The 17,437-nt window shown below is 51.5% G+C and overlaps 1 protein-coding gene across 11 annotated transcripts in view; it reads left to right on the forward strand.

Moving 5' to 3' along the window:
* The window catches only part of MORN1 (MORN repeat containing 1), a 51,279-nt gene that overhangs the window by 18,107 nt on the left and 15,735 nt on the right, over positions 1–17,437 (forward strand). For 4 of the 11 annotated variants that reach the window (XM_072820007.1, XM_072820008.1, XM_072820010.1 and 1 more), the window contains exons 9-10: positions 7,178–7,301; positions 7,730–7,899. In XM_072820007.1, the coding sequence (XP_072676108.1) occupies positions 7,178–7,301; positions 7,730–7,899 (294 nt within the window). Of the gene's footprint in view, positions 1–7,177; positions 7,302–7,729; positions 7,900–10,336; positions 13,039–17,437 lie in introns of those variants that run through there. The other 7 variants (XR_012028036.1, XM_072820012.1, XM_072820014.1 and 4 more) reach the window with 7 other exon arrangements.

Here is a 17,437-nt window from a genome sequence, read left to right on the forward strand (position 1 = left end):
CACCCCTCTCCATGGATTTGCCTGCTGTGGGCTCGTGGGGTGAGTGCAGTCCCACCATGCAGAGCCTCTGGCTCTGTGTCCCTGACTGGTATCCTTAGCTGAGGCGCTTCACTGACCATGTCTGCGCCTGGTTCCCCTGCTTGTCTGTTGGTGCACCTCTGAGTTCTTACACTTTGGGCAGCTGGGAACCTTCAGTGGGTGTCTTGTGCAGCCTCCATTTTTTGTCTCTCGGTTATGCCCTGGTGAGTGGGGATGCTGGATCATCTGGCAGATTTATGTGTGAACTTTCACAGAAACTGCCAGACTGCCTCCCAAAGTGGCCACTCCACTCTACAATCCCGTCAGCCACACGAGGCTCAGTTTCCTCACATCCACAGCCACCCTGAGGGCATTGAGGGCATCCCACTGAGGTTCTGAGTCACACTCCCCTCACCACAGACAGTGTGGAGTAGCTCTTCGTGTGTTTATTAGCCACGTGTGTGTCTTCTCTAGAAAAGTGTTTATCCAACTATGCTGCCCATTTTTTTTTAATTAGGCTGTTATTGTTTTTCAGTTATACAAGTTCTTATGTATTCTGGATACTAGTCCTTTATCAGATACATATTTGCAAATACTTTGAGCTGTGGCTCATCTTGTCGTTTTCTTTGAATATTTTTTAAAAAACTGATAGGCTGGGGATCCCTGGGTGGCTCAGCGGTTTAGTGCCTGCCTTTGGCCCAGGGCACGATCCTGGAGTCCCAGGATCAAGTCCCATGTCGGGCTCCTGGCATGGAGCCTGCTTCTCCCTCCTCCTGTGTCTCTGCTCTCTCTCTCTGTCTATCATAAATAAATAAATAAATCTTTGAAAAAATAAAAATAAAAAACTGATAGACTAATTGATTTGAGAGAGAGAGCGCAGGAGGGGAGGGGCAGAGGGAGAAGGAGAATGAGAATCTCAATCAAACTCCCTGCTCAGCAAGGAGCCCAACTCAGGACTCAATCCCATGATCCCAAGATCACGACCTGAGCTGAAATCAAGAATTGGACACCTAACTAATGGAGTTACCCAGGCGACTTTCATCTCATCATTTTCTTAATGCAACCTTCTGAAGTGCAGAGGTTTTTTATTTTGATCAAAATTTGTCAATTCTTTCTTTTATGGGTCATAATTTTGGTAACATGTAGGAATGATTAGCTTGATGCATGTACACAAAGACATTCTCCTGTTTTCTGCTAAAAGTTTTGCTCTTGCGTTTCTGCAATCCATTCACAGTTAATTTTTGTGGGTAAGATAAAATTCTAAATTCATCTTTTCTCATGGAGATGTCCAATCATCCCAGCATCATGTGCTGAAAAGACTGTCCTCTCCCCCACTGAATTGCCTTGGTGACTCAGTCAACAGCCACTTTACTATAAGACTGAGGGCTTTGACCCACGTGTCTGTCCCTGCACTGCCACCACACCATCTTTCATTGTGAGTTTGAAAATTAGAGGCTCCTCCAATTCTGCTTCCCTTTTTAAGATTTTATTTATTTATTCATGAGAGACAGAGAGAGAGGCAGAGTCATAGGCAGAGGGAGAAGCAGGCTCCATGCAGGAAGCCCGATGCGGGACTTGATCCTAGAACTCCAGAATCACACCTTGAGCTAAAGGCAGATGCTCAGCCTCTGAGCCACCCAGGCATCCCCAATTTTGCTTTCTTTTCCAAGATTGTTTTGGCTATTCTGGGAACTTCGAATTTATATAATTTTTTTAGGATCAGCTTGTCAGGTTTTGCTATTAAAAAATTTTTTTTAAAAGCCTGCTGGGATTTTGTTAAGGATTGCTTTGACTATGACCAGGAACAGCTGCCATTAATAGCACCGTATCTTCCAATCCATGAACATGGGACACCTCCCCATTTATCCATATCTTTACTTTCTCTCACCAATGTTTTCTAATTATGTGTGCAAGTGTTTCACTTCTTTTGTTAAACTTATTAATAAATGATAATTTATTGGTAGTTAGGTTATAACTTAACTGTAATTTGTTCACTAATAAATGTGTAATATTTATTATTTTTATGCTATTATGAGAGGAATTGTTTCCTTACCTTTATTTCAGAAATTTCTAAGCTAGAATCAATTTTTAAATATTGATCTTATATCCTTTGACCTTGCTGAACTCATTTGCTAGCTCTGCTAGTTTTGCTGAGAATTTCTTAGGATTTTTCTGTATAAAGAATCATGTCATCTGCAAAAATATCCGATTTTTCTTCTTCCCTTCCAGTCTGAATGTGTTTCTTTCTTTCATTTGCAATATTTTACATTCCCATTGGAAGTCTCTGGTTGATCAACATCTTTGCCAGCATTTGTTACCATGAGTCTTTTTGATTCTAGCCATCCTACTGGGTATGAAGTGACATTTCATTATGCTCTGATTTGCATTCCCCAAACAAGTAAGATATTGAGCATCTTTTTATGTATTTGTTGACCATTTGTATATCTTCTTTGGAGACATATCTATTCAGCTCTTTGCCCACTTAAAAAAATGAGTAACTTTTTTTTATTGTTATTTAGAGTTCTTTATATGCTCTGGTTGTAAATCCCCTTATCAAATACCTGCTTTGCAAATATTTTTTCCCATTTTGTGAATTGCCTTACAGTTTCTTGGTGGTGTCCTTTGAACACAAAAGTTTTCAATTTGGGGGAAGTGCAATTCACTTATTTTCTTTTGTTGCTTGTGCTGTTGGTTTCATATCCAAGAAGACTGCCTCTTTCAGAGTCCTGAAAATTTTATTTTCTTCTAAGAATTTTATATTTTTAGCTCTTACATTTACAACTATGATCCATTTGGAGTTAACCTTTGTGTATGGTGTGAGGCAGGGGCCAACTACATTCTCTTTTGCATGTGAATGTCCAGTTGTCCCAGTGTCATTTGTTGAAAGGCTGTGATTTGTTCCATTGAATTATCTGGGCATTCCATTTGCTAAAATTTTGTTTAGAGTTTTTGCATATCTCTCCATGAAGGATATTGGTCTTAATTTTTTCTCTTTTTAAAAATTTTATTTTTGGGACACTGGGGTGGCTCAGCGGTTGAGCATCTGCCTTCAGCCCAGGGTGTGATCCCAGAGACCTGGGATTGAGTCCCGCATCGACCTCCCTGCATGGAGCCTGCTGTTCCCTCTGCCTGTGTCTCCACCTCTCTCTCCCTGTCTCTCTCATATGAAGAAATAAATAAAATCTTTTAAAAAAATAAAAATAAAAATTTTATTTTTAGGTAATCTCTACACCCAACATGAGGCTCAAACTTTTAACCCCAAGATTAAGAATCACATGACCCACCTACTGAGCCAGCCAGGTGCCCCCCAATTTTTTTTTATAATGTCTTAGTCTGGTTTTGGTATCAGAGTAATGTTGACCTCATGCTTCAGTTTTCTGGAAGAATCTGTTGAATTAGTATTATTTCTTTCTTAAATATTTGGTAGGTTTCAATATGAAGGCCATTGAGGCCTGCAGTTTCTTTGTGCAGACTTATAACTACCTACTCAACTTCTTTAATGGATATAAGGTTATTTCGGTTATCTATTTCTTCTTAAGTAAACCTCAGTGTTTTGTATCTTTGTGTGTGTGTGTTTAAAGATTTTATTTATTCATGAAAGACACAGAGAGGCAGAGACATAGGCAGAGGGAGAAGCAGGCTCCCTGTGGGGAGCCTGACGTGGGACTCGATTCCAGGACCCTGAGATCATGACCTGAGCCAAAGGCAGCCACCCAACCACTGAGCAACCCAGGTATCCCATGTTTTGTATCTTTGAAGGAATATTCGTTCATTTCATCTAAGCTGTCAGATTTATTGTAATAAGTTTGTTCATAATATTCCCTCATTCTCCTTTTAATGCACTTTTAATGCACTCTTTTGTTCTTACTATGGGTTATTGATGTCTTCTTTTCCATTTTGCCTGACTAGTCTGGCTACAGGTTATCAGTTTCATTGATAAATAATCAACTTTTGGCTTTATTGATTTCTCTATTGTCTGTTTTCTATTCCATTAATTCCTATTATGGTCTTATTATTTCCTTGCTTCTGCTTACTTTGGGTTTAATTTGTTTGTAACAACAAATTTTGTTGTTTTGTTTTAGTTTTTAAGATGGAAACCAATGCCATTTCTTTCACACCTTTCTTTACTAATACAAGAGTTTATTGCTATTAATGAACACCCTTAGTACTGCTTTAGCTGCATCCTGGAGATTTTTTTTTAAGATTTTATTTATTTATTTATGAGAGACACAGAGAGGCAGAGACATAGACAGAGGGAGGAGCAGGCTCCCTGTGGGGAGCCCAATGTGGGACTCCATCCCAGAACCCCAGGATCATGCATGACCTGACCCAGAGGCAAATGCTCAACCAAACCACTGAGCCACCCAGACATCCCTCCAGAGATCTTTCTGCAATTAACTTCTAACTTAGTCCCTGTGGTTAAGAGTCACACGTTGTATTTCTTCAGTCCGTTTCAATGTATTGAGACTTTTTAATAACATTGGTTCTATTTTGGTAAATGTTGTATGGGCACTTTGAGAAGAATATGATTTCTGCTTTTGTTGGGTAGAATATTCTATAAATATCCATCAGGTGGATTTTATGATACTATCAAGTTTACATGTGCTTGCTGATTTTTCTGTCTGCTTGTTCTATCAATTATTGACAGTGGTATATTGAAATCTCATTTTTCATAGATCTTTTTACCAGGTATAGAATCCTGGTTCACAAAAAAAAAAAAAAAACAAACAAAAACAAACAAACAAACAAACAAAAAAACCTGGTTCACCTCCCAGCAGTACAGCAGCACTGTTCCATTGTCTTCTTGTCTGCACTGTTTCCAGTGAGAAGTTGGCTGTCATCCTTATCCGTGTTTTCTCTGTACAAACATGCTTTTTCTCTAGCTGCTTTTAAGATTTTCTTTTTATCACTGATTTGAATAGTTTTATTTTTGATGCAACATGGTATGGTTTTCTTCATGTTTCTTGTGCCTGGGATCTGTTGATCTTCTTAGATCTGTGGTTTTATAGTTTTTATCAAGTTTGGGAATTTTTCTAAACAAATAAATCTTAAAAAAAAGAAAAAGAAAAGAAAAAAGGAAAGAGGTTCCTGGATGGCTTAGTTGGTTAAGCATCTGACTCTTGATTTTGGCTCAGGTATTGATCTCTGGGTAGTGAGATTGAGCCTCATGTTGGGCTCTGAATTCAGCAGGGAGTCTGCTTGGGATCCTCTCCTTCTTCCTCTCCCTCTGCCCCTCCTTCCACCCCTTCCCCACTCATGTGCTCTCTGTCTCTCCCTCCCTCCTCCCCCTCAAATAAATAAATAAATAAATAAATAAATAAATAAATAAATCTTTTTTAAAATGGGGGGGATTTTTCAGCCTTTATTTCTTCAAATAGCTTTTCCATCACAACTTCTCCCTCTTCTCTTTTAGGGGCCCCTTTACCCATGTACTAGGGCGCTCAAAGTTTCCCCACTGTTCATGGATTCTTTCTCCCCTTCCCCCTTCCTCCCTCTTCTCTCTTTACCTTCATTTCTTCTTTTTCCCTTCCATAGCTATGTTTTCAAGTTCATTAATATTTTTTCTGCAATATCTAATCTGTCCTTGATCACATGCAGTGTATTTTTATTTTACAGTTTTTATTTCTGGAAGTTCAACTTTGTTTTTATATCTTCTGTGTCTCTACTTATGTTTTGAATGCATGAGATACAGTTATAATAAAAACTTTGAAAAAGCGCCCTTTCCTGCTAATTCTAACATCTGGGTCAGTTCTGGGTTGGTTTTAGTTGATTACGTTCCCTCCTCATTATGGACCATGCTTTTCTGCATTCTTTGTGTGGCGATCTTTGATTGGTGCCAGACATTGAGAATTTTACCATTTAGGGGCTGGATATTTCTGTGTTCCCAAAACTTCTTGGGCTTTGTTCTGGGGCATAGTTGGTTTATTTGGAGACATTTTGATCCTCTCAGGTTTTGCCTGTATGATGTGTTAGGTGTGGAGGAGAGCTCTGTCTGAGGCCCATTATTCCTACTCTTGAAGTGGGAGCTTCTGAGAGCCCTGCCCAGTGTGGCCAACGGGAGTGAGCACCGCTCCCAAACTGCCAGGATCAGACCCCTGCCACCTTCTCAAGTGGCTCTTTCCCTGGCCTCTAGGCATTTCTTCACACTCATGCACTGATCTGTGCTCTGCTGTGCACCCGAGGGGCCTGCGCTTCTCTTTCTTTGCCTCCAGGCCTCCAGGACTCCTGCTGTATGCCTGTTGTCATGGATGTCCAGCTATTTCCTCACTGAGGAGGTTCCTGGGCTTGCTTAGTCCCCTCCCTGCACCTAGTCCACCTTCTCTAAGATAGTGACCTGGGCAGTTATGGAGTCGACACCATTTGTTCCCCATCTCTCAGGGACTGCTGTCCTTGCCTAAGGTCCAGGATCTTGAAAACCATTATATTATCATTAAATTTTGTCTGCTTTTTTGGTCTCTTCAAGTAGGGTCATGGATTGGTTGCAGGTACTCCATCTTGACTAAAAGTGGAAGCTGGTCAAACCACAGTGGGCCGTGGCTCTCTACTCCTTTCCTTCTGAGTCAAAGTGTTTGCAGGGCCCACCTGCCATGTCTCCTCTTCCAGAGGGACTGGACAATGGGCCTCCACTGACACTGGTCAGTGTCGTTGTTGGCTGTCCTGCAATGGATCCAGAGTCCACATGACCAGGCCCTGTGCTGAGTGCCTCGGGAGTGTAGACTAGGGAGACAGAGCCACCCCCTGAGTCGAGGTGGGAGATGGGTAATGGGTAGTGATGGCTCCCTGGAGGCAGGACCATACTGGAGACAAGCCTCCTGTGTATCTGGTCTCGACAACCCCCATGCCCCTGAGCAGGTGAAGTCCTGAGGACAGCCAACAAGGAAAGGTTCTCCCAGAGGCTCAGCTTGGTCCCATGAGGCCCAGACCCCCCCAGCAGGGCAGTGTGGATGGCTCAGCCAAGGGCCAGGAGGGGTGGGGAGGCCAGGAAGGTGGTCGGGGCTCAAGTTGAACGTAGTTGTGGCCTGGGCCAGCATCACTCCTATGGGAGGTCTGCTGCAATGCCCCTTACAGGTGTCCAGGCCAGGACCAGGGAGGGAGAGATCCAGTGCTTGTCCCATTCTATTCCTTCCTTGAGACAGCCTGCTTCTCTCCCCTTTCCAAGGTGAGGACGGCCGGGTTTTGAAGATCTCAGCTGGTGTCAGGTACGTGCAGCTCCCGGCCTATTCGGAGGTCAGCTTCTTCAAAGTGAATAAGGACAGCCAAGAGACACCCATCCAGACGCCGTTGTGAGTATGGATGACCCTGGACAATACCTGTGTGACACTGGGGACAGGGAGGAATGGCCCAGAATTGCTCTACCCAAACCCGTCTCCACATCACTCTACACCAGCCAGGACTCTGAGGGCACTGACCGCCAGACACCATGAGCTCCATTTTGTGGAGAGGAAGCAAAGGCACCTGAGGCAGTGGGGGCTGGGCAAAGAGCCAGGAGCAGGAAGACTAGGGTTGCAGCAGGGTTCTAGGTGGTCCCAGAGCAAGACCAGCTCCCTGCTCCCACTCTCCCTTCTTCCCACTAACTTTACCTCTCAGTGCCTGCCTCAGCCCCTTCTCCTCCTAGGAAGGGCCTCTATGCCACGGTGTCCCCCTCAGCCAGGTGTCCCTACCCTTCAGCTCGGCATCCACCAAAGCACAGTCCCACCTATTCCCTTTGTAGTGGGTTTGAGTGCATTGCCTATCCTCTGTGGAGTCCCAAGTCTGGGGGCCTGGAGCCCAGAGCTGCCCTGGAAAGTGCCGGAGACCTGCTGCCCCCCAAGGGAGAGCTGGAGCCAGCGCTGGCATCAAATACCTTTCGTGGCCAGAGGGACATCCCCGGTGGCCTCCCTGGTGAGTAGAGTTAACCAGCTGATTGGCGAGGGGTGGCATGAGTGCTTAGAGGCATGTGGGGTGACAGCGAATGCCCCAGGAACTGGGCAGGAGGAAAATCAAGTTGAGCCTGGAGAACCCAGGCACGGTGACCCTGGAGGACACAGGACATCCCAGGAAGGTGGTAGTGGGCCTGAGCAGGCCTCTCCTCTGCAAGGCCAATCACCGTGTCTGTGGGCTGACAGACAGGTAGGGAGCTATCTGTCGTGAGTGTCCAGGCCTCTCAGGTGCAAACCCAGTGCCCAGGGTGGGGCTGGGGCACAGGCACTCCCAGGGGCCCCCACAGAGCGCATCTGGTCTATTGCTGTCAGCGTAAACGGAAGTGGTTTAGTTTGCACACCAGGAGCTGGCGGGAGAATGAAGCCCTGGCTGATGGTCTCAGGGTTGTTTCTGCATCTGTCAGGCCGAGGCCTGGGCCTGCGGCAAACCCACCAAGGTCACTGTCACCAGGAGGTCTGTGGTCAGTGTGGACAGGACCTCTGAGTGTAGGAGCCCACCCCGGTGGCCCCCACCTGCCAAGGTCAGCCACCATCTGTAGTCCTGTGCGGGTTTGCCTGGTTTTCCGGCTGATTCTGTGACTGTCCAGCATCTCTGTGTGCATTTGGCTCCAATTCCTAATGGAGACATGGCTCCCGGTGTCTGAAAACTTGCTGCCGTGGAGCCGCTGGCCTGGCTTTCCCATGGATTATTCCAGAATTACGCCTGGAAGCCAAGTGCTGGAGCTTAGGAGGTGAATCTAAGTTTAATCTCTACATCTCACTGTGTCTGGGGTTCCTAGGTGCCCCCACACCATCCGATGTGTCGCAGTCCCATGGGAAGAGCATTGGCATTACCCGAGGCATCCCAGCTGAGCATGGCCAGGGGTTCCTGCGTGGCCCCCTGTGCCATCCTCACCACAGGAAACAGCTCACCAGATCCTTGGGGACCATTGCAAGCTTTGTTCTCGGGACTCAGGGGTCCCCAAGGGGCAAGTTCACACATGCATTAGCTGTGGGGGCCTCCAGGCTCTTCTTGGCCTTTGAAGAGGGGCCGTCCCCACAGTTAGGATCCCAGCCCTGGACACCACAGAGGGGTGCTTCTGAGTCACAGAGTGCTGGGCGGACCCGGCCTGGGCTCTCAATTGGGGGAGCCACAGGCTGTGGGGGGGGGGCTTGGGGAGCCTGGCCATGACCCCTCGTCGGCTTCCAGCTCAGTTTATAGGAGCAATTTTACGCTGCAGGGCAAAACCGTTCTCATATTTCTGTGTAAAAACACTCGCTGGGCGCCACGCCTTCCACTGGGAGGGATTTCAGAGCCTGTAATGAGGTCTCCGTGGAAACCAGGCCCAGAAAGGGGGCCCCCCACGTCTGCTCCTTGATGTTTAGTGCAGGCGGCCAGGGCCTGGCCGGCTGTGCAGGCTTGGGGTGCTTGCCACTCGAGAGGCGGGTCTCACCCCGTGCTCGCGGGGCTGGTCTCAAGCTGCCAACACGTTCAGAGACGTTTCTAGCTTTGCTGAGGTGCGGGTGTGGTGCTGCAGAAAATTATCTTTTGGGAGACCGGGCGGTGGGGGAACGTGCCTTTGGTTTTATGAGAAGCACTTAGGTTGGAGCCCTGAGCCTTCGGGGTGTGAGCTCTGAAGGCATCGTGGCTGAGCCCAAGCCCCAGTCCTTGGCCAGGTGCGTCTGGGGGCTGCTGCCTACAGTGGGGCTGCTGCTTCTCAGCCCTTCTCTGGCTGGGCACTGCTGTACCGACCTCCTCTTCTGCAAGATGGTGAGCAGCATCTGCCCCCAAGATTGCCGCCCCATTGTGACCCCCTCCTGTCCCCCTCTCCGGGTGGCAGGCCAGGGACATGCACAGCTGCCCAGGGGTCAGGAAGGGTTGAAGGGCTTCAACTCCATTGATGTGAACATCTCACATGCTTCTGCTTCTCTTACGGGAACGGGGTCACCTCCAAATGCTCTGGAGGACCACTGGCCCTGACCAATCCCATCCCAACAGCTGCCCCAGAGCACCCCTCGCCCCACTGGTGCTCCAGCCTGGAGCATGGACATGCTGGCTAGCCGTCTGTCCTCTGGTGCGTTCTGCAAAGAGTAGATGAAGCCATTGCACATATCAGTTCTGCTGCAAATAGGGCGGGGAGGGGGGGTCCAGCCTTAAGGAGAAAACCCCAGCTTAACCCAGGGAGCTTGCTGTGTGGACTCTAGGGGGCGCCAGCTGTGGGGCAGCCCAACAGTGTGTGAGCCCCTTGCACCAGCGGGGGGGGACCCAGAAACAGACCCGGGGGGATAGGGAGCTGCTTGGTGGGAAGGAGGTAAGGCTTTTTTTTTTTTTTTTTTTTTTTAATGAAATGGCTTATTCTGTGACTATATGGGGAAGACATCCTTAACTTGTAAGTTTTCCTTATCCGTTATCCTGAAAGAGCAAGAAGTATGGCATTCCATGGCAGCCCCGACGTGTATGGGCAACATAATCAGGGATCTTTCTCTCAGACAAGCGAATGTCTGTATTCTCAAAGCCAAACCATAAACTGTGTCATTCTCATGCTTACCCCTGGCCTGGCACGGTGCCTTCTCGTATGGCTCCCAGATCTTGGCTCTCTTCCTCCTGTCAGACCGTCGCCCAGGACCCTGGAACCCCTTTCAAGCCTGCAGTGAGTCAGGGTCAAGCCAAGAGTCACTGCCTCTGTCTAACCGGGGTGACAGCCACATGTGTTTGAAAGTCTTGGGAGCATATGCTGGGGGCAGCCAGCCTGCAGCCGGGACATATGGACAGGCCCCTAAAGTGCAGCCCGGAGGGTTTAGGCCCAGAGAGCAGTCAATACACGCCTGAAATAGATGTGGGCCAGAACATCTTCCAGGTGACCGTCCCTCTTGAAGCTACTTGCTGTGGCCCTGAGCAGGGGGTCCACTGACATTTCTTCCTGCACACAGACTCCAAGCCCAGGGCTTCCCTCTCAATCAGGATCACAGGCGACACTGGACGCCCTCCCGTGACCAAGCAGGTGCTGTGCAAGCAGACAGGAGCGCAGCTAGTGGAAGCCTCATCCCAAGGACATACTTTTGCTCCCCAGAAGCAACCCCCCTCCCCAGTTCCGCGATCCTGAGCTCATGTAAGAGCCTGCTTCTGACAACACAGCAATGGCTTCAACTCCATTGATGTGAACATTTCACATGGACATTCAGAGGCAGGGGATGTCTCCCATGATCGCCAGGGATCCCCATTCCCGTTTCCTCTTCTACTCCATCGACCTTCCCATACCACCTTGTGGCCCCAGAGACCTGCACAGGTGCCAGTCATCATACCCCTGTTCCAGACAGCAGGAAGGGGGAAGTGTAAGAGGTAATGGCCCTTCTCTTCTAAGAAGCATCCCTTCTAAGACACCCACTGTCACTTCTACCTCCTTGGCCAGAACTTGGTCACATGACCACACCAGGCCACAAGGAGACAAGAAATACAACTTGCCAGCCAAGATCAGGCTCTGTTACCCGAGAACAAGGGGAGGATGGGTATATCGAGTCATCGAACCCAACCTCAGCTTACAGCGGAGAGCAAGGCCCTGGGCTTCCTGCCACCTCCAGGGACTGATCAGGCTGAAGGGCCCTTCCTTTACATCTCTCTATGGGAAGTGTGTCCCATGTGTGCAGCCCTGCCATGTCCCTCAACCTCATGCCCCAGTTCCATGACAGGACTGTAAGGCAGCGATCCGTGGGTTTGGTAAAACTGAGACTGGTGGTAAAGATGCTTAGTGTGTGAGACCAATGGGAAGTGTGAAGGTGGGGTCCCACAGCACCAGGACCTGAGGAGGGCTGCAGAGGGCCCTGCCCTGTGTCTCTGTCTCAGGGTTCACTCATGGTCGAGAAACAGTGCAGGATCCACCCTGGTCCTGGACAGGTGTCCCCCCTCCCTGACCCAGCGGTGGGTGAAGGCAGGGCCAGGGGCCTGGACACCTGGTTTTCTCTGCAGGCACCCCTCACAGGCCTTTGCTCCTGGAGGTACTGCTGGGTGCAGGCTGGGCCACCAGCAGGAGTCACAGACAGGCCACCTGCCCCTCCCCACCCTGCCCCTCCTGTCTCTGTGAGCCCCACCGGAAGGATGCACCAGTGTAACAGGATGTCCTTGCCCACCTCATGGTCGACTCTGAGCACTTTGGGGTTTCCATTCTCAGCAGCCAGGAGGTTGGGTGCCTGGGAGAGGAAGGAGGAAAGGGGCTGGAGCCACCCTACAGGGAGGCATCGCGGCGGAAATCGGAACAGGCATCATCCGCACTTGAAAGCAAGTATCCATGTTTCTACGTGTTCTTGAGCTCATGCGCACATGGCTGGGGTCCACGGAGCACAGTCCCCAGCAGGCCAAGCTACTATAGGCGCTCAGTGCTCTCTCCCCGCTGTACACTGGATTTCTCCAGCCACGTGCTCCTAGCCCCTCCAGTCACCAGAACGTGGGGCACGTGGACGGGACATGGGCACCCAAGGCAGGGCTCCACCGGCCCTTCCAGTTCATTCCCTCGCCCACACCCCACAGGGACCAGCTGCTCAGCCCGGCCTCACCCGTCCAACCCACAGTTAAGAGAGCGAACCCTCTAAAACCTTAGTTTCCAATCACGCAAATAAGTAAAAGGAAGGGAGAAAATTCTCTTTCCGGAGGCCTCATGTCAGTAACATGTAATTGCCAAAATCAGTGTTTGATTATTTTGTTGATATGAAATATTTCAGTCATTGAATTGTTTTAACTTTCGAACAGACGATTTGCTTTTTGCTGAGAAGAACAGGCGATTTCATGGGCGTGGACGATCGCCAGGTTTTCTAAACCCTATTTTGGTGAAATTACAGCACCCATGTTTCAGTGACAAAGCACATTGATGTTATATTCAAAAAGATTTTTATATTTAGATGTTTAACCTTTTGTAATTCCCACCCACAGCTTTCCATGGTAGCGCCCTTTTCTGTAAATTGCCGTCAGTGGGGTGTCTGCTCACCCCCTGGCAATTTAGGCCCATTGAGTCCTAATGCAGGTGCTGATAATTGCTGCGGGGACATTGTCAGGCAGCGGAGCCCAGGGGCGCAGACAATCCCCCGTAAATTGGATTTGGGAACCTAATAAAGCTGTAGCAGGAGAACCTCAGATTGCATCGGGCTTGCTCTCTCTCTTTCTCTCTCTCTCTCTCTCTCTTTTAAATGCACAAAACCCTCCCAGGAAACGTTTCCAAATGATCTGAGTGGTCCCTCTTTTCCATTCGTTGAATAAATGCTTTTGAGTGTTCATCAGATGGGACCTACGAAGAATCACCCGTAATTTAAAATGATTTTAAAAATCAAGGTGTCCTTTGCTGCTAATCCAATCTTGCCAATAAAAGCGACGGAATGTGTAGCAGAGAACTTCTGGAAATTTCATTGCTGCTTGGGGTGGTAACACACTATAATATTAACTGTCTATGGTTAATGATGACAAGATTAGCTAGCATGAAAGACCCGTATTTTTAAAGGGAAATTTGTGCTGTAGGTTTCTCATCGAGGAATCCTACCAGGTAGAGGGAATGTCCCCAACAAGTACAGACAGATTCTGTGGTACCTCCAGGGCCAGCGCAGGAGGACCAATGGGATGAATTCAAACGTCTGCCTGAAACCACACATCCGAGGGATGGGCGGCCACAGGACCTGCAACCGCAGCCCCCTCCCCAGCAGCTCCCCAGTCCCTGTCCTTCCTGCAACCTCCTGCCTGGTCTGGGGCCTGGGCTCAGCCACAGGGTAGGCACCCGAGGGCCACGCCCAGGGCCCCAAGAGCAGATCTGTGGGGTACCCTGGAGAGAAAAGAGGGCGGCAGACAGGCCCGGACATTCATCAGGCTGTGCTAGTGCCGAGCTCTCGCAGGGTAGCAAGCCCATGCCCCTGTAGAAGTGCCTTGGGATGGCTGCTCCTGGGGGAGCAAACTCGGCTCCAGAACTGGGTGCAGAAGTGCCTCCTGCAGTACAGAGCCTGCTCAGACTTCTCTCTCACCCTGGCTGTGGCCTCAGAGGCCTATCCCAGGGGACCCAGGGGGTGGTCCCCAAGGCAGTCTCCATGCTCACACCACAGGGGCGAGGTGGGCCCCTTCCCCATGACCTGGGGGATTTAGGCAGTCCACTGGACAAGCCCAGGCCAGGCAGGGACGGAGACTTCATTGTGTCCTGATCTGCCTCAGGTTTAGCCACGAAGGGGAGGGGACACATCCCACCTGGCCAGCTGCCCCTGTGCGGCTCTCCTTCCTCCTAGGACCTACCAGCAGGGGCTCCTGGTTTGTGATGGTCAGAGCCCTATTTGCCCTTCTGGGCTACTGCTGTGTCTCACCCTGAGTCTGGAGCCTCTGGCCTTCTTCTTGTCACCATATTGCTGCCTGTGACTCTCTGTCCACAGGGCACAGGTACAGTGCTCGGGTCAGGCCCTGCCCCAGCCGGTAGGGGCATGCGCAGGAGACTCAGGAGGGCAAGAACCTTGACCTGGGGAAGGTTCCGAGAAGGGGCCTGTTTGGGGTTGCTGCTGTCCTGGGCAGTGGTGGGTGGGCAGGCCCCCATGCTGGGCAGAGTCGGCCGGATGAGCGGCTGGGGATCTGTCCTGGGACTGAGGGGATGGGCCAGGTGTGCACATTCATGTGGGAGCCCACATGCCAGATGAGTCCTCGCCCCACTGAGTGTGTATCATGAGGCGACCCATAGGAATGTTTCTGTGTGTGCCCTTATGTGCAGACTGTGTGCACCTATGTGCATGTTTCCCATGTAGGTTGCATGTGCAAGTGTGTGCTCACACCCCGGTCATGTGACTGGAGGCCGTAGACCCAGCTACCTCCTTCTGGTACAGGCCGCTGGCCCATGGTTCTCTCTCTCCCGGGCCGCTCAGCAGCTCCTATTCTGCTCCTAGAGACACGACAGGTACCCTCATTCTTTCCCAGAAGGATGCACGCAGGGAGCTCTCTTTTGCTAGAAGCACAGCCTCAGCCACAGGCCAACTCCATCCCTCTCAGAAGGCAAGGCGTGCTGCCAAGTCAGGAGACCTCCGACCTCTGGGCCAGCCCCAGCGAAGGGCCCCGCACCACCTGCTGACCGCCTGCAGGCAGCCCTTCGTGGCCTCGAGGCCTCTGCGCAGACCTGTCCTGAGAGCCCCCGGGGGCTGAGGTGCACAGAGCTACCCTCGGCCAGCCCTCCCAGGACACACACCGTCCAGGTGGCCCAAGGGCTACAGGGGAAGCTTCTGAGTAAGTACACAGCTCGCCACCTGCGAGGAGTGCCTCACGCAGCCACCCACACCAGCACATCCTGAGGTCAGCTGCAGTGCCTAGACCCTGCATCCCAGGGCCGTGCCTAGGGCCTGGTCGCCTGCTCCACCCTGCTCCTCGCCCAGATGGGCTGCTGCTTTCTGGATGAGCTGCCTCTGCAAGATGAGAAGCAGCCCCTTGCGGGGGGTCACCCTGTGTGGTGGCAGGCTGCCCGCCTCAGTCCTCTGGGGCTGGTGTCTCCATCGGTCGTCCCAGGGGTGGGCCAGCCTCACCCTGGCCCCTTGGTACAAATAGCCTGGCCAGGGGACCTTCTAGAGGTGAGGAGTAGGGGGATGTCCATGATGGGCTCATGGAAGACCCCACATCAGTGCCCCCATCCCGGGGTTGCCAGCAGAATCCCCTCCCCTTCACATCCCGTGTGGCATTCCAGCTCAGTATAGCTCCAGGAGGGAGTCTGGAAACAGTGGCGCACCCCCAGGGTAGCAGGAAGATCTGGGGAGAGAGGATGCTTTAGCCACTTGGCACAGAACTCACGGCCCCCTTCAGAAGAACACCCGCATAGGAGAGGACAGGGCAGTGCGTCCTTTATTTTCTGCACATCCAGAAAGGACTTGGGCCAACAGGGACAGTGGCTTTGTGTCAAGTCCATTTTTCACGCTTCAATAAAGGGAGGGGAAGGCAGGCAGCAGGCTCCCCATGAGTACAGTGCTGTGCCCTCCTGGTGTGTGAGCCGCCGAGCTCCACCCAAGGGGCCCAGGGTCCTGACCTGCTGCCACAGGGCCAGGGGGCCTGAACACCTGCGTCCCGCCCTCCCTGCCCCCGCCAGCCTGGGCCACACGCTCCCTGCTAGGCTGCTTCTTACACAGGCTCCTTGGGAAATGCTTGAATTTGAAAACCTCTGGATGAAACTATGAACCCAACCCTGCCTCAGGTCTTAGGGCCCCACATGGGGACCATCTGTGTCTGGACTGGCTCCGCGGGCGCCTCCCCCAACCCAGGGTGTAGCCTGCGTGGACATGAGGCAGGGGGAGCGCCACAGGCCCTGCCCCGTGGTCGAGTCAAAGACAACATCTGGAGGTCTGTGGGGCCAGCCCCCACCGTACACATGGACAGGTGGGCAGGGGGCACACGGTGGTGACCTGGGCCATCTGAGAAGGGCCCCAAGGGGCCCCCCCAGCCCTGCCCAGCGCTCACACTGCCTCCTCTCCCTCTGCGTCATGGAGCCCCTCGCCCTGCAGACTGCTTTGCCTTGGGAAGCAACCGGCTCCTTGGCTAATTGAGTCCGCCCTAAAGCCTAATGCAGTGTGTCTGGTCACCTCCACATGAGACGACTCTCGGCCCCTTAGGGCCGATAACTTTTTTTTTTTTTCACTTAAATGAAGAAAACATCCAGCCCGTGGCTGGCTCTCCGCCCGGGCCCACGGCGGCCGTTTGACGGTGCCTGCGTGAGGCTTGTTTGCTCCCGCCGACGCTCCGCCTTTGTCTCCGTGTCCTACACAGGTGATTAGGGAGTCTAATTGAGTTGGCTGTAAAAAGATAATTAATCGGCATTTCCTCCCAGAGAGGTCAAGCGCTGATCTCCCCGCGGCGCAGCCTCCCGTTAAGAGTCGCCCTCACCCCCCCACACCGGTCCCAGAGGCAGCAGTGACCTTTATCTTGCTGATAATTAAAATTGACATAAAGGCTTCGGAAAGAACTCCTGAGAGCTGAAGTCTGGCGTCTAAGGTGGGGGAGCTCCCTTGTGGGCCAGCCAGGCTGGGGAGCACCCCCCAGCGTGGCCGGGACCAGCTCCAGGGCCCCTACAGGCCAAGGCGGGACCCTCAGCCAAGAACGCTGTACCCTCGGGAGCACGAGGGGATCGTGGGACACTCACTTCTCCCGGAGGCTCCCTCGGGACCTGTGGGCCCAAGTGCAGGAGGGCAGTGGGATCCCAGAGAACGTGGTGCTCTGGCCAGGGCTGCGGCTGGGAGTGGGGTTGCGTCTGCCTGTTTTGTGTGCCTGGTGGTGTCTCTGCAGCGTGGCCCCTTATCAGGAGGTGTTCTTACATCCTGTGGGTGGCACCTGCCTGCAAGTCCAACAGGGGGCACACGTGGCCGCCGTGGCAGCAAGGTGAGCAGTGGCAGGGGTAGGCCGCCTGGACACAGCACCTGCAATGATGCCCCAGGGCCAGGATGTAAGCAGAGGCCGGAGGGGCCAAGTGCCCGGAGGCTCATGTGGCAGCAGGGTTGTGAGCTAGGACCAGGGGCAATGAGTAGCAGGGGCAGCCAGACCTGGA

This window comes from Canis lupus, chromosome 3 (genome assembly GCF_048164855.1).
Source record: "Canis lupus baileyi chromosome 3, mCanLup2.hap1, whole genome shotgun sequence".
In the NCBI taxonomy this organism is placed as follows: domain Eukaryota; kingdom Metazoa; phylum Chordata; class Mammalia; order Carnivora; family Canidae; genus Canis; species Canis lupus.